General features: G+C 47.0%; 1 protein-coding gene across 1 annotated transcript; it reads right to left on the reverse strand.

The window, feature by feature from the left end:
* Positions 1-843: 843 nt before the first annotated feature.
* eif4g2a (eukaryotic translation initiation factor 4, gamma 2a) lies at positions 844-12,267 on the reverse strand (the record flags this gene model as incomplete). The annotated part of the gene is made up of 20 exons (XM_080840955.1): positions 844-1,486; positions 1,567-1,688; positions 1,829-2,046; positions 2,295-2,499; positions 3,758-4,016; positions 4,577-4,792; positions 5,098-5,202; positions 5,413-5,538; positions 5,720-5,815; positions 6,326-6,673; positions 6,845-7,027; positions 8,823-8,933; positions 9,094-9,245; positions 9,332-9,398; positions 9,534-9,665; positions 10,385-10,487; positions 10,581-10,706; positions 10,937-11,002; positions 11,247-11,310; positions 12,216-12,267. 20 exons carry the CDS (start codon positions 12,265-12,267, stop codon positions 1,421-1,423), a joined length of 2,817 nt encoding a protein of 938 aa, XP_080697081.1. The 3' UTR covers positions 844-1,420.
* Between the last annotated feature and the right edge of the window lie 4,579 nt (positions 12,268-16,846).

Consider the following 16,846-nt stretch of genomic DNA (forward strand, 5'->3'; position numbering starts at 1 on the left):
TATTAATTATAGACAGCGAACATTTCTGGGCCTCTTAACCTACCTACTGGACCTGTATTTCTCTTCCAAAGGCCAGTCAACACGGTAGAACACTCAGTGATTTAAAAAAAAAAAAAAAAAAAAAAAAAAGCCACCAAGGAGTGAACCAAGTCTGGCGTCCCTTCGGAATCATAAAATATTAGGTAAACCACTATATTCAAATCGGAATATAGATCACGTAAAATGTTTTGTTAAAATGTACTTTGTGTTAAAATCGAAAGTTGTCCATTAAGAGCCACTGGCTCCACTTGACACTGGTGAGGTCAGATCACAAGGAAGAACTGTAGGCGATTTCTCTGAAATAGATGGGAAATTATTTATACGTTATCTGTGAACATCATCGAAGCATGGACAGTCTTGTGTGTGGCCTACTTTGAGCAGTGGGCTTGTTCTCAGAGAACTTGTGCTCTACACAGTCGACTATTACGATGTACTTTACCACTGAAGTATACACTCCAATCCAGATTCAGAACAGGTGACACAGCGCTCCTAGCACTGATAAAGTACGGCGTCAGATAAAGTACTGACGTCAGCACCGTCCCAGCCTGCTACTCCAACACGCGCTTTGAAATAGTGACTAGGCTTTAGACCAACACACACAGAAATAGCAGCTGGGTTTTAGACAGTGCCTTGGTCCTAGAAAACAAGGTTTAAAAAAAAAAAATAAAAAAAAATAAAACACATTGTGTTCCTGGAGTAAACCTCTCCCTGGGGAGTCACCCTGGAAAACTACAGGCAACAAGCACCACAGACAGACACACACACACACACACCCACCCAGACAGACAGACAGACAGACAGGTGTGACTGTATTGAGGTTTATTGAAAGAAGCAGCAGTGGCAACAGGAGCATACAGTAACACATGATCAGAACAGCAACACAGAACCGCCCCGGGCCAGTCTAGAACCGCCCCAGGGTGTATGGCGCTCTGCCGGTTCATGATTGGTCAAGTATAAATATGGCGCCGGAGCGACATTAGGATTCCGGATCATTTCTTAAAAAACACTGAGGGCGGAGCCTCAAGCCGTAACGTAAAAAAAAGGAAAACAAAAACAAAAAGCCTTCAGATCATTCAGACATGTTCAATTCATCTGTTAAAAATCAATCAATCAATACGATCGATCAATCAATCCATCCTCCTCTTGGGAGTGGCAGAGCCATTAAAAACCCAACACTAACCAGATTCCACGAGAGTCGGCAAAACACTACGTGCCACATTTGCGTGCGTGTGAGCGCACGCACACACACACACACACACACACACCACACACACACACACACACACACGAGGTAATGCAGCATACTGGCAGAAAGGATGGGGATAAAATCTGCTGGCCTCACAGGACATGTGGTGTGTGCGTGTGTGTGTGTGTGTGTGAGTTACTCTTCATCATCCTCAGACTCCTCCTCCTCTGCAGTCTCTAGCCAAGTAAGCCACTGGTTCACCTGCAACACACACACAGTTTAGAATCCAACTTCAGAGCTTTAGAGAAGACAAGAGGACTTGACAAACACACAGTGCGTACCTGGAAGAGAGCCTTGCCCTTCCCTGGGAACTCCTGAGAGAGATCCTCCTTCCAGGCCAGGAAGGCCTCCTCCTCGATGATCTCCATATCATACAGGTTCACAAAGTACCGCAGCAGCATTCCTGAGAGAGACAAACACACACACACACACACTTACTTTAAAACCCGACGCAAGCATCATTGTAGGCCAAAGACAGACACGTGCTGATGCTCACACATTGAAAGTGTGAGTGTGTGAGTGTGTGTGTGTGCGGGCGCTTACCTTTGGGGAAGCCCGCGGTGTGGCAGTGCACCTGTAGGGCGTAGAGGGCGCTGACCTGCAGGTTTGTGTGATCGTGGAGGAACTTCTGCATGACGGGCTTGAAGGAGAGGAGCAGCTGCTTTTCCTGATCCTGAAGCTCCCTAGGGGGCACAAGAGAGGACTCGTCCCACTCCACCTCCCCCGCAGCGTTCAGCTCCTCACACATGTACTGCAGCAGACTGGGGACACACAGGGGACACGCAGGGCACAGGTCACACATGCACTGGCTGAACATACGCTAGGGGGAGGCGTGTGTGTAGTTGGTGACACGGAGAAAACTCTTCTAGATATAAAGTAAGCATGCACTGTGAACATACCCTAGGGGTGTGTGCTTGGTGACACTAAAAAAAAAATCCCTTCTCTAGGTATGTAGTGGGGGGGGGATGATGTCTGACCAAGCAGTAGGGGTGTGTGTGTGTGTGTGTACCTGGTGATGAGGATGTTGATGAAGTCGTTGTCTGTGTGGAGTTTGGCGGAGACGTTGTCCTTGATCCAGCGGTAGATGTGTGTGGCGGAGGGGTCCTCCCTGACGCGGCGGAGCAGTTCTTTCTCCAGACGCAGCAGCGGGAACAAGAAGCCCAAACCCTTCTCTTCCAGCAGCTCCAACATACGCTCCTTAGACTGGTCCATCTCTACACACACACGCAGAGAGAGAGATCAGTGTTACAGCTTGCCCTCAAACATGCCCGCCATAGACTGGTACACACACATCTTCGCACTCGTCCTCGTGGAGGTGTGTGCAAGTGTACCTGGCAGCATCTTGACCCTGCCCTGCCGGAAGGGGTGTGTGTGTACCTGGCAGCATCAAGAGTAGGGCTGCAACTGGAGTATTTTTGGAATCGAGTATTCTACCGAGTATTCCTTCGAGTAATCGGATAAAAAGTAGTTTTGCGTTTTTAAACAACAATACCAATAGTTTGTCCCGCAACGAGGTTGAAAGCACAACAGCTGTGTGTACGTGTGTGACCACACTTGCGATAAGGAGAAATGAAGAGTGCATGACATGAGATCTTGGAGAATTGTTTGCTTACTTGCTACTTAACACGATGCCTAGTCATCACTATAAACTCATAACATAGGCTAAAAATAAATCACAAATAATGTACGTTCTAAAAAGCGCTAGTGCCCATATTAGTTAGCAATCATATATCCCCTAGCGTCAACTTTTACATTACATTGAAGAGTGACCTGTGAGAATGTATTTGCTGGTTCTAGTCTGTTAAAAGACCCACGATCACCAAAGCAGTATTCTTTATCTCCATTTAATGTGCATTCATCAATTTCCATTACATGACGATGCCTGTGATCGTACATACAGTATGTGTGTGTTGTCTGCAATGAGAATACGGACTTATCAGCACTGCACTGAATCACATTAACAGGAGTTATTGCTTCACGATAACAATTACACAACGAATATAACTAAATACATATGAAAGTGTACATTACACTAGGCAGCATGAATCTCATCCAGTCGAAATCTGAACAGGATGAACCAATCCTTATAACGTTGCATAGAAATAAACATTTCTATGATAACGTCGACTCAACATAAGAATCATAACTAAATCTCCGCTTAGCATGCTAATCTCACTTAATCGTGTATTTGAGCTTCATGCGAGTACACATTGCTATTATCACAGTAGTAACTTTATGAAAACCCTTACTTTCATTAGGTACGCACACAATGCCTCACATACATGTCGAACAATGATGAGCACTCGAAACTTATTTTTTGTAATCGAGTTACTCGAGTAATTGTTTCAGCCCTAATCGTGAGTGAGTGCGAGTGTGTGTGTGTGTGAGTGTGTGTGTATCTACCTGGCAGCATCTTGAGCATGTTGACCCTGCTCTGCTGGAAGGTGTGTGTGTGAGTGTGTGTATATCTACCTGGCAGCATCTTGAGCATGTTGACCCTGCTCTGCTGGAAGGTGTGTGTGAGCCAGTCCTGGTCCTTGAGGCGGGCGGCCTGCTGCAGGCAGAGCAGGAAGAGGGGGAAGTGTGTGCCGTTCTCCAGCGGTGCCGCCAGCTCACACACCCCCAGCAGCTGGGCCAGCACGGCCCGCGCCGCAAACTGGGCCAGGAAGGACGAGAGCAGCGGCACCGAGCCCTCCAGCACTGCCGACTGACCCAGCACACTCAGGAACGCCTGCAGACACAGGAAAGGGCTCAGTGTGTGTGTGTGTGTATGACAAGGTGTGTGTCATGAGGTCCGGCATGGGGATTCAGTCATCAAGGTGTGTGTGTGATGTGAGGTCTGTCATGGGGATTCCGTCAGGAATGTGTGTGTGTGTGTGGTCTGACCTGCATGAAGTGTTCTGCTATGATGATGCCCTCTGCGTGCAGTGTGTGTATGTGTGTGTGTGTGTGTGTGGTCTGACCTGCATGAAGTGTTCTGCTATGATGATGCCCTCGGCGTGCAGTGTGTGTATGAGAGTGTGTGTGTGTGTGGTCTGACCTGCATGAAGTGTTCTGCTATGATGATGCCCTCGGCGTGCAGTGTGTGTATGAGAGTGTGTGTGTGTGTGTGTGTGTGGTCTGACCTGCATGAAGTGTTCTGCTATGATGATGCCCTCGGCGTGCAGTGTGTGTATGAGTGTGTGTGTGTGTGTGTGTGTGGTCTGACCTGCATGAAGTGTTCTGCTATGATGATGCCCTCGGCGTGCAGTGTGTGTGTGTGTGTGTGTGTATATGAGTGTGTGGTCTGACCTGCATGAAGTGTTCTGCTATGATGATGCCCTCGGCGTGCAGTGTGTGTATGAGTGTGCTGACACTCTCGCGGTCGGCGTCCGAGCCCTCCAGAGACACCAGCATCATCTTGGCCAGCAGCTCCCACAGACAGGAGCGTGGAGCACGCATCTCCCTCAGAGCAGACACCGCCTCAGACACACTCCCACCGTTCAGGAACACACGGACCAGAGCCTCCTGGAAAACACACACCATTATTATTATTATTATTATTATTATTATTATTCACACTGACTTACACACACACACCATCATTATTATTATTCACACACACACACCATCATTATTATTCACACACACACACACACACACACACACGACTGAGCGTGGTGTTCAAATCTAGTCTCTGCATGAACGGCTAGTCCTGCAAATCACTGCATCTCACAAACACGCGCCCGTCTGGCTTTGCATGAAGGGTAAATACCGTCTGTACAGCATCTAGCGTTTAGGTGACACACACAAAAAAGGGGGTGTGAACTCACGGTCATCTTGAGTAGCTCCTCTTTAGAGGGTGGAGGCTTCTTGGTGATCTTCTGAGGCTTCTCATGGATCAGAGGAGGACTGCTCTTCAGGCCCAACTGAGGGGTCTACAGAGAGAGAGAGAGAGAGAGAGAGACACTTCATTCATAGCATCTTAATGACATACAAACAATACTTGCACACGAACAGGGCGCCCATGACTGCGTGTCTGTTCTCAGCGGTCACAGAGGCGGTGTGTGGTGTGTGTGTGTACGTCTGTTCTCACGAGTCCCAAAGGCGGTGTGTGTGTGTGTGTGTGTGTGTGTGTGTGTTCTCACCTGTCCCAGAGGCGGGGTGTGTGTGCGTGGTGGGTGAGCACTAGGGGGGATCATGTTGGGAGTCTGTGGCTGCAGTTTGGGCTGATTCTTATTGAGCAGGAAAGACTGGGCTGGACGCAGACTGACCTGTGGGAGGGAGGGGGGTGGGGGGGGGGGAGAGAGGGGGTGAGAGGTAGTCTTCTGAACAGCACCCGTGTGCTCACACTCAGGAAGGGCTGGGTGGGTCACACTTGGAGGACAGGGTAACATGTGAAGCATAGGAAAGCAGGGATGATTGACAGGTGGATGACGGGTGATTGACAGTTACCTCGTCAGCACTGAGTGAGCCCTTGGAGAAGCGGGGGGCCAGGTCCTTGTTGAGGACAGCCTGCTGTGGCTGACTATGGAACAACGGGCTCGGAGCCTGGCAGGATACACACACATGGAGAGAAAGATTATCAACACACAGGGTCAAGCCACACACACAAATAATGCATCCTCTCACACACACACACACACAATAACGCATCCTTGCACACACACACACACACAATAACGCATCCTTGCACACACACACACACAATAAAGCATCCTCACACACACACACTAAAGCATCCTCACACACACACACACACACACACACACTAAAGCATCCTCACACACACACACAATAACGCATCCTTGCACACACACAATAACGCATCCTCACACACAATAAAGCATCCTCACACACACACACTAAAGCATCCTCACACACACACACACACACACACACACACACACACACAATAAAGCATCCTCACACACACACACACACACACAATAAAGCATCCTCACACACACACACAATAAAGCATCCTCTCACACACACACAATAAAGCATCCTCACACACACACAAAAAGGCACTTAAATCCACACCCACTCCAGTGGTACCTGGCTAGGCTTGTTGAAAGTCTTGCCCCCCTTCTCCAGAAGGGTGTGTGCAGGGGTGTTGATGTAGGCTGCAAGTGTGTGTGCGGGGGTGTTGTTGTACGGCCCGTGGCCGTTGAAGATTCCGTTGCTACGGTGACGTCCAAGCGTAGGGGAGTAGTGCTCCTCCTGAATCACCCCGGGGCCCGTGCCTATGCCCCCGCCCGGCATCTGGCCAAACATGTCCGCCAGACCCCCCATGCCATCCCCTCGGATGCCCACACGGCCCGGACCGGCCAGGAAGGCGGCCTCCGGAAAGAACTCAGAGCGCCCACCGCTAGCAGCCATGGCCTGGATGAACACACCTAGGTCCTGAGAGGGAGAGAGAATATGTGAGTGGGAGAAAGAAAGAAAAGAGTGAGAGAGAAGGAGAGAAAGAAAGAGCACGAGAGAAAGAGAAAGCGCCGCCAGGAGCCATGGCCACACATTTGACCACAAGGTCATCAGAAAAAACCAAAACAACTTTGCGAGTGCAAGTGTTACCTTGACGGCGTCCTGGCGGATCTGTGTGATTGTCTTGGGGCCGTTGTCGGTGAAGGCCTTGCGTGGCTTCCAGCCGTTCTCCCGCAGCTCCTGAGTGTCCTGAAGGAGGAAGCGGATCCGAGACGGCAGCTCCTGATTGGTCGTCAGGTTTCGCATCCGCCCAAAGTACTGGTCCATCAGAGACTGTCAGACAAACACACACACACACACACACACGTTGAGTACTGGTCCATCAGAGACCAACTCCAGTCCCATACTTTATCCACTAATAAGTCAGGAGTGTCCAGTATTCCCAATATTCCCTACCCATTACAGAATACCACAACCAATGAACCGCCATCAGACCTCTCCTAGCAATCCCATCCAACTCTAGCTTTGGGAACCATCGGAACAGTCCATCCCAGCCCAGCCAACTCCAGCTTAAGAATCAATCAAGGCCATCCTAATGGACAGTCATCTTAACATGCTACATGAAACAAATATGCCTTAAGTGTGAAGGGTTAAATTCATTAGCTTGCAAGTTGATTGATGCCTACCTCCGGGAATTTTAACCATTTCACCAAGAGAAATACAACCAGGCAGCTGCAATAATTGCATACCAAAAAGTTAAATATTTCAAATTAAAATTGCAAACTTTCACAGGCATTGGTTTCAAAATCATCCAAACCACTTGTGGATGAGGTGAAAGGGCTTCACACACAGGCAACCATCCTGAAGGGAGTAACATGAGGGCCCACTCCAACATCAAAGACAGGAATCAAGCTGTTCGCATTCCCACACAAGCCCAGCAGGAGATAGCCGTTATAGATATGTAGACAGGGGCAGGAGATAGCCGTTATGCTACCATGTAGCCAGGGGCAGGAGATAGCCGTTATGCTACCATGTAGACAGGGGCAGGAGATAGCCGTTATGCTACCATGTAGCCAGGGGCAGGAGATAGCCGTTATAGATATGTAGACAGGGGCAGGAGATAGCCGTTATGCTACCATGTAGACAGGGGCAGGAGATAGCCGTTATGCTACCATGTAGACAGGGGCAGGAGATAGCCGTTATGCTACCATGTAGACAGGGGCAGGAGATAGCCGTTATAGATATGTAGACAGGGGCAGGAGATAGCCGTTATAGATATGTAGACAGGGGCAGGAGATAGCCGTTATGCTACCATGTAGCCAGGGGCAGGAGATAGCCGTTATGCTACCATGTAGACAGGGGCAGGAGATAGCCGTTATGCTACCATGTAGCCAGGGGCAGGAGATAGCCGTTATAGATATGTAGACAGGGGCAGGAGATAGCCGTTATGCTACCATGTAGACAGGGGCAGGAGATAGCCGTTATGCTACCATGTAGACAGGGGCAGGAGAAAGCAGTTATGCTACTATGTAGCCAGGGGCAGGAGATAGCCGTTATGCTACCATGTAGACAGGGGCAGGAGAAAGCCGTTATAGATATGTAGACAGGGGCAGGAGATAGCCGTTATGCTACCATGTAGACAGGGGCAGGAGATAGCCGTTATGCTACCATGTAGACAGGGGCAGGAGATAGCCGTTATAGATATGTAGACAGGGGCAGGAGATAGCCGTTATGCTACCATGTAGACAGGGGCAGGAGATAGCCGTTATAGATATGTAGACAGGGGCAGGAGATAGCCGTTATGCTACCATGTAGCCAGGGGCAGGATATAGCCGTTATGCTACCATGTAGCCAGGGGCAGGAGATAGCCGTTATGCTACCATGTAGCCAGGGGCAGGAGATAGCCGTTATGCTACCATGTAGCCAGGGGCAGGAGATAGCCGTTATGCTACCATGTAGCCAGGGTATTGATTAACGCTCAGACGGGGCCATATTGCTCCCATTAGAACAAAACACCAATACGGCATAATGGCAACAAAATAACAGTAAACAGAGTTGAGTACTGGACCATCAGAGACTGAATATACATTAGAGTCATGCACTGATCCCCACATACACCAACACTTACCCGGGCCTTCTGGTGGTCCAGTCTGGGTCCCACCGTTCTCATGATCTGGCACAGGCACTCCAGGTCCTCCCCCATGTCTGCAAGCTGCACCCTCTTCTTCTTCTCCAGAAGCTAGAGAGAGAGACAGACACAGGAGTGAGCAAACACTGCAGCATGGTTTAACATCACATAATAGTAAGACACACACACAGAGACCAAGACAGGCTAAACCACAACACAGCAGTCTCTGACACATGACAATATAGTCTCACACACACAGACTCAGACTCACTGTTTTGATGCACTTATGAAGGATAGACTCGTGGATGAGGTCCAGTTTACCAAGTTCTCCGATGAACTTGATGTTGCCGAGCATCTTGATCTTAGCGATGGCACGTTGCTCCTCCTCCTCCGCTGAGAGGGGCGTGTCCTGCTTCTCGTAAACTGATAGGGAGGGGCCAAACATGAGTCATACAGTTTGTTTCACCGAGACAACATCCAATCAGAATCATTTTAAACCCTTCACTCACTTTCAACATTTTTGGCTCTGTTTTCGAACTCATCCTGAAGCTTAGCAATCAGAAGCCTCCGGAAAGTCTGAGAGAATGAGAGAGAGAGAGTTCATTAAAAGTTACAGAATTTAGAGTGTACGTACAATTGGGGCTGTGTGTGTGTGTGTGTGTGTGTGTGTGTGTGTCAGAGATCATTAGTGTTCATTAGAGTGTGTCTTACGGTGCTCTGTTTCGGGGGAGGCTGGTTGTCAGGGGCAGGACCGTCAAAGCTTGGAGCGTCTTCAGCCAATCGGAGACAGAGCTGAGCGTACAGAGAGCTGTAATTGGACTCTTCCAAAGCCTTATCCACTATCTGTGGACACACACACACACACAAATTAATTAACACACTAGTGCAGACAGCTAAAGCCACAGGGAGGCCCTTAAGGAGCCAACATGGTGGATGGATTGGCATGCTAACGGTGGTCAACAAAACGCCAAAACCTCATGCCAGCAGTCTTCCCCAAAACGGGTAAAATGCCATCTACATCGCTGACAAGTACCATGCACCAAAGTAGAGCACTGTGGAATATACATGACATTTAACTACACCAATTAACCATCACCAGTCACTCATTTGTGGATTAACTGCTGGAAGCAGCAATAAGAAGTCATGTGCCAAATAGAACACAGTGGGATAGCCTCGGCTACATGACAGGACTGTGGGATAGCCGACATGCTAGTTAAACGTGATCGCTTGCATTCATGTGGGAACTAAGCTGGACGAGTCCTAAAAGTTCTGGTAAGTGTTTTATTGCTAATCACCAGCAAAACCATGCGTTACCTATGTGTAGGTTGCTATGCTTACAAAAGACTCAAGACTGCATTAGGAAAGTGTTTTTCTCCCAGTTGTACATTTTTGAACAGCCTTCATGCTGTTTTGACCCTCAGGTCTCCATCAGGCAAAGTAAAGCAAAACAACCGTTCGTCCAGTTGTTGCAGTAAGACTGTAACGTTAGTCAGGAAACACACAGATGCATCAAGTTCCTTCCAGGTACACACACACACACACACACAGCACCCGTCTCTTACCAGTAAGATGATTCCTTTGAGGACTTGTTTGGAGTCAACGCCAACGTTCAGGAGCTCAAGACATAGTTTATCAAACTTCTCTGGGGTCAGTTTGTTTAGTATGCTGCAGATAGAGAGAGGGAGATCAGGTCACACACACACACACACACACACACACACAAACACACAGAGCGGGGGTTGGCAGCAGGTCACTCACCCTCTCACTTTTCTGAAGATGGCGTCGTGCCGTTCTTTATCGTTGCTGGAGTTGCCATCTCGTCTAGTGCTTCGGGAAGGAATCCATTTCTGGATGCCAGAACCTGGGGACTTCCCCAGGAACTCGCTGTGGAACAAAGGAGCCAATCAGATGTGAGGACGAATCAAACCACCAATCAAATACAGCCGCCGTGTGTGGCCGGGAGGGGAATGTGTGGTGTTTGATGTGTGGGGGGATGGGTCGAGGGGTGTATATATGTGTGTGGTGTCTTATGCATGTGTGTGGGGAATAGGTTGAAGGGATGTGCGTGTTGTGGGGTGTGTGTGGTGTTTGATGGACATGTGTCATTCGCCTACCTCTTGCCGACAGTCTTGGGATAGTGCTGAGAGGCTCCCCTCCCGCCTCCTCCGCCCGAAGACGCACTGAAAAAGGCCAATCAAACCACAGCACATTTACATCAAAGCTAGACAATTAAAACACAATGACTCAGATGCGGTGACATCAGCAGAATGATCAGCGATCATGTGATGACCACATTAATGAGTTCATTAGACCACATCTCCATGTTGACCATTGAAGAGTTCAGTCGTACGCCCAGGGTTGCTCACCCAGGCAGCGACACACACCTGAAATGAGAAGCACACATGCAGCGACACACACACACACCTGAAACGAGAAGCACCCCCTTCTGCGATCACACTCTCCACTTTGGCGGCTGGGCAGCAAGGAACTCAGGAAGAATCAGGAAGATGAATTAAGACAGGGGCACACACCTGTGGGGCAGAGAGAGAGAGGAGTAGAGGGATCAGCGAGAGACAGATGGGGAGAAGGAGAGAGAGGGATGAGAAGGTCAGGGGGTGAGAGGGAGGAAGGAGAGAGGGGTGAGAAGGAAAGAGGGGGAGGAGAGAGGGAGGAAGGAGGGGGAGAGAGAGAGAGAGAGGATGAGGGAGACAGGAATCAGCAGGGCAGAGTACACATAGGCAGGACTGGAGTCCCTGGGGCAGAGGAGATGGAGCATCAGCCACAGGTGAGGGCAAGAGGAGTCTTCTACAGTCAGCACGGGAACCAGTGGGGTCTGTCCCAAAATACTGGACACCAGCACCAGTGTCCAGGGGTCTATTCCAAAGCACTGGACAGGTCAGTAATACATGCAACACATCACCTGGGGTCCCAGAGGCTCAAGAGTCTGGTGAAACCGTGGGAAACTATGGGACAAAATATGTATCTTCAAACAGGATGCTAAACTATAGAGTCCTTCCCAAGACAGCGAGTTTACAGTGATAGTGACGTCCTACCAGGCAGTAGTGGGTGAAGAACAATGAAACTTTCCTTAAAACGTCCTGCTAGCGGGCCTCACCCAAATTAGCTACCAAGCTAACCAGTGCCGAGGAAGGAATGTTTGTCCAAGAACAAAGAACGTAGCTAGTAATTTAGCATGAGCTAATTAAAGTTAGCGGGTCTACCTTCGCCTAAAGATGCTAGTACTCACACATACCAAACAATCGTTCAGTAAGAAAACAAGATATTTTAATCTGACGGGACAAAGGTCTTCGTTAAGTCGTGAAAATTAAACACACAGACCATTGTCCGGGCCTAAACACCGTCCAACTTAAACAGGCTGTTCTCTGGGGATACATTTAACGGTGAGGGTCTTTTTTAAAGGGCCCTCCCGATTCTGGTTGGCCATGTCCCGTCCAGCTAATCTAACGTTACTATACGTGCTACAAGCCACAGTGATTGCGATGATACAGACAGCGGGTAAATCTCGCCCAGGAACTACCTAGTAACGGGAAGGGGCTAACCTGACTACGGGCAGATGGTCCTCATGAAAACCGTTCAATGTCGGGACAGCAAAAAAATAGCTTATATGGGGCGAGTAGATAGTTATGATCGGAACATGAGTACCCAAGTATATGCGCCATTAGAGACTTACACCTGACGACATAAGCGTTTGGCAAGCAGCCGGTTAGCCACCAAGCTACAGAGGCCGGCTAGGAAGATTAATCACGTTGGCTAAGTTAATTAGCGATCATAGCTAGCTATGCTATATTGGTCCTCTCGACTGGTTGGTTTCCTCCTAGGATACTTGTATCGGACGTTTTGAGATACATTGGCAGTAAAAACGAATAATTTTGATGCGGTGTTCGATCGCATCCAGGTCCTTGTAATCAAAATATCATGCCGGCCGGTGCTGGTGGCAGATGTTGGCCAACCCAAGACGCCATTTTCTCCCAGCCGGGCTAGTCACCCACCGAGAATAAAGCAAAGCTAGGTACAGACTGTAAAGGTTGGGTACGACAAACATAAAGCCAGCTCTTGCCATTATTTCCTTCTGAAGAATTAACATGAACCATGATATATAAAACAAATTGGATTTCGCACTCAAGAAATGTAATGACAGTCGCCAACAAATATCAGTCTCTTACCTTTACCAAAGGAAGGTCAGCTTCAATATGATTTTGTCACTAATTCAGAAAATAGGATGTAAATAAAAGCGTTCAGTGACAGAAATCACTGAGAAGATTCTCTGGCGTAGCCTTATTTTGTTTGTCCCACTATTGTCTGTAAAGATCGCTTCGCCGGCGATGCAGTCCTATGGTGTTAATCATGGGACTGCTGACTATATGACCTGACGTCAGCGGTAACGCAGGTTTATATCCTGAACGTGCTGGCTCTTAACGTAATCACGCTGTGACGACACATTTCCTGTCTCACTTCGTAAGAAAAGATCAAGCTGTTACATTTCAAAGACATGTGACCGTTGAGTCTTTAACCATCAGGACACACACCGGCAGCGCAGATAGTCAAACTAACAGGCGAGGGAGCTAACCATGTGGTCTAAGCATCCCAGCGTCAACCTCTTTCAGTTTTAAATCTCTCAAGAGAAGTTCGGAAAATAGAGATATTTTTTTTTACTGTATTTTTCCATTGTACTGTCACCTAGTGGTAGGCTGCTGTCAAACAGAAAATCTGGAAACTGGAATTCCCCAGCATTTATTTGAACATGACAAATCATATATATTTTATAATAATAACACATAATGTTACACGACCACAAGCTTATTTGACATATAATTAATATTTCATATATTTTATTGTTTTTTCACTTTTTCAGTATTTTACATTTTTCCTTTGGTTTGTGTGTGTGAGTGTGTGTGTGTTTGTGTGTTATGTAGCCTAATATATAAATACAATTGTGTGTGTGTGTAATGTAGCCCAATATATAAATGAAATTGCCTATGTGTGTGTGTGTGTGTGTAATGCAGCCTTATATCTAAATAAAATTGCCTGTGTGTGTTGGTGTGTGTGTGTGTGGGTGTGTGGGTGTGTAATGTAGCCAAATATATAAATCAAATTGCCTGTGTGTTTCTGTGTTTGTGTGTGTGTGTGTGTGTGTGTGTGTGTGTGTGTGTGTGTGAGTGTGTGTCTGTGTGTGTCTCTGTGTGTGTGTGTGTGTGTGTGTTTTTTTATTTGTGTGTGTGTGCGTAATATATCATAAAACTGCCTTGCCTTAAGAAACTGTTGATAGAGTTCATCAAGTCTTTTAGTGTTTGATGATTAAGTGTTTTATTTGTGTTTCCAACAGGACTGTTTTGATAGGTTGTATGAAGTAAAAGTCTCTGTGTGACCCTTTGTGTGACCCATGTCCTATAGGAGTCAAGTGTCCCATGCTCTACTAATTGAGCTAGAGCCTAGATTCTATGAAGGACAGTCTGAAAGGCCATAAGTGCTACAGTGTTAGGTATGGTCCCTAAAACAGAAATATAAGAATGGAACCGTACCATAAATTAAAGTTTCAGTCAAATCAGTGGCTCCCACCACAGAGTTTGAACCTATGACCTGAAGTCAAGTGACATGTGCTCTTCCGACTGAGCTAGAGTCTGGATGACTTGAAGTTTAGGGATTCAAGTTCAAGTTCAAGTTCAAGTATTTATTTGTCATGTACACAGAAAAACAGAGTCAGACTGGGCATTGAAATTCTTGGGACAAGACACCGTACAACAACCTACCATAGCATAACATAAAATAACATAACATAACATAACATAACATATAAGTACTCTGAACAAAAATTCCATAATAAATATACAAAATAAATATAAATATACAATACCATCTGCTAAACATATAATACACATATAGTAACCTAAACTAACCTAATATACCTATACTAACCTAAAGACAAATCAAATGTGTATCAAACTCTATCACTGTCCATTTAAAAGCCTGATGGCCCTGGGAAAGAAACTGCTCTCCAATCTACGGGTGCGAGATCGAATACTTCGGTAACGCCTACCAGATGGCAAAGGGGAAAAAAGTTTATAGGATGGATGGTAGCAGTCTTTAAGGATCCTGCCAGCTTTCCTGATGCATCGTGTATGGAAGATGTCCTGCAGGGCTGGGAGCTCCCTGCCTATGATAAACTCCGCAGACCTGACCACACTGCGTAGGGCCTTACGGTCCTTGGCTGTGCAGCTCCCGTACCACACTGTGATGCAACCAGTCAGGATGCTCTCTATAGTACACCTATAAAAGTTAGTGAGGATGACTAATTCCATACCAAACTTCTTCAATCTCCTGAGAAAGAAAAGGCGTTTCCGGGCCGCTTTCACCACCTTGTTCGCGTGAACAGACCAGGTAAGATCATCGCTGATGTTCACCCCAAGGAACCTGAAGCAACTGACCTTTTAAAACCTCTGTAAAAATCAGACCCTTCTATCTAGCGGGAGTTTACTGCAGTCATCGTGAGTGTAGTCAGTGGCGGTTCTGGATGGAATTACGCCCCGGGCGATATCCCCTCCGAGCGCCCCCCCCCCCCCCCCCCCCCCCCCCCACCCGAAAAAAAAATCTTACGTTTTCCAATTATAACAATATAAGTGAAAGAAAAAATGAAATGTATCAATTGCACAAATCCTTCAATAGAACATTAGAATAACACACTTAAGATAATTATTGCACACATAATTTACATTAATGTTAGCTAACCAGCCATCTGCAAGTTATGTTGTGCAAGTGCAACGCTTGCTAGTCTAGTGGTGTCAAAAGGAAATCTATGGTCTAACCAGCTAGCTATCGACCTGTTAATTATTAAGATTATACTAGTACTCTGTATGCTTTTCAATTGCACAACTCTTTCAATAGAGCATTTAAATAACACACTTTAGATAATCAATGCACACATCATGTGCATTAATGTTAGCTAACACCAGCTCTTTGCAAGTTATGTTGTGCAAGCACTCAACATGCATTATAGTTAGTTGAGTTTGCTAATAGTGGCTAATGGGATTTCGCTACCGCTTGCTAGTCTAGTGGTGTCAAAAGGAAATCTGTGGTCTAACCAGCTAGCTATCGACCTGCTAATTATTAAGATTATACTAGTACTCTGTATGCTGTTACATTATGTAGTTGTGGCTAGCGGGATTTCGCTAACACTTTAGCCTAGTGTCAGATGAATGAACATGTTCATACCCTATGGTCAAATCAGCTAGCTAACGCTAGCTAGCAAACAACTCAGTTGGTGCTCAACATTAGCTGGTTGCCTTACAGTAATAGAGTATTAGTTAAGCTACACTTGATAAAATAAAACACATTTTTACCTTGTCCACTCGAGCATCCTTCAATAGCTTTATCGATAATGTAATAGACTACTCTGTTAAAGATGTATTACATTTCCCTCGGGATGAATAAAGTATCTATCTGACTATCTATCTATCTATCTATACTCTGCTCACTATTACCTTCACCAGTTGGATACATTGATGCAGTTAGTGGTCTCCTTCCACCAATTAACCTTGCCCTTGGTGACCACATAATCGTTCTGTATTACCTATTTTTATAAGCCATTTCACACAATTCAGAAAAACAAAAAGTATAGGGTAATTATAATGTTTATTGGGAGACCCAGAGCTGAACTGCCCGCCGCCCCCTCTCTCTTTCTCTCTTTCCCCCTTTCACCCAGGATTGCGCTGCACCTTTTTAGCGAGCAGGTGCGCCTGCAGCTGCAGGGGGCGCCAATTTGCTAATTCCTCACGCAGTGATATGATATAGAAATAGAAAAGCGCTTCGCGGCCCAGATTATTATTACTATTTTTTTAAGTGCTCGGCCGCCCCTCACGTGTCATGAAAAAGTGCCGCCCCGGGCGGCTGCCCGGGTCGCCCGTGCCTAAAACCGCCACTGAGTGTAGTCTACATCCCCCCCCAGGCAAATAAGGCTACTGCTTTGGATGACCTGTATGGGATTATAAATGGTCTGGAGAATATGCACC

Source organism: Sprattus sprattus, assembly GCF_963457725.1.
Source record: "Sprattus sprattus genome assembly, chromosome: 6".
Taxonomy (NCBI): domain Eukaryota; kingdom Metazoa; phylum Chordata; class Actinopteri; order Clupeiformes; family Clupeidae; genus Sprattus; species Sprattus sprattus.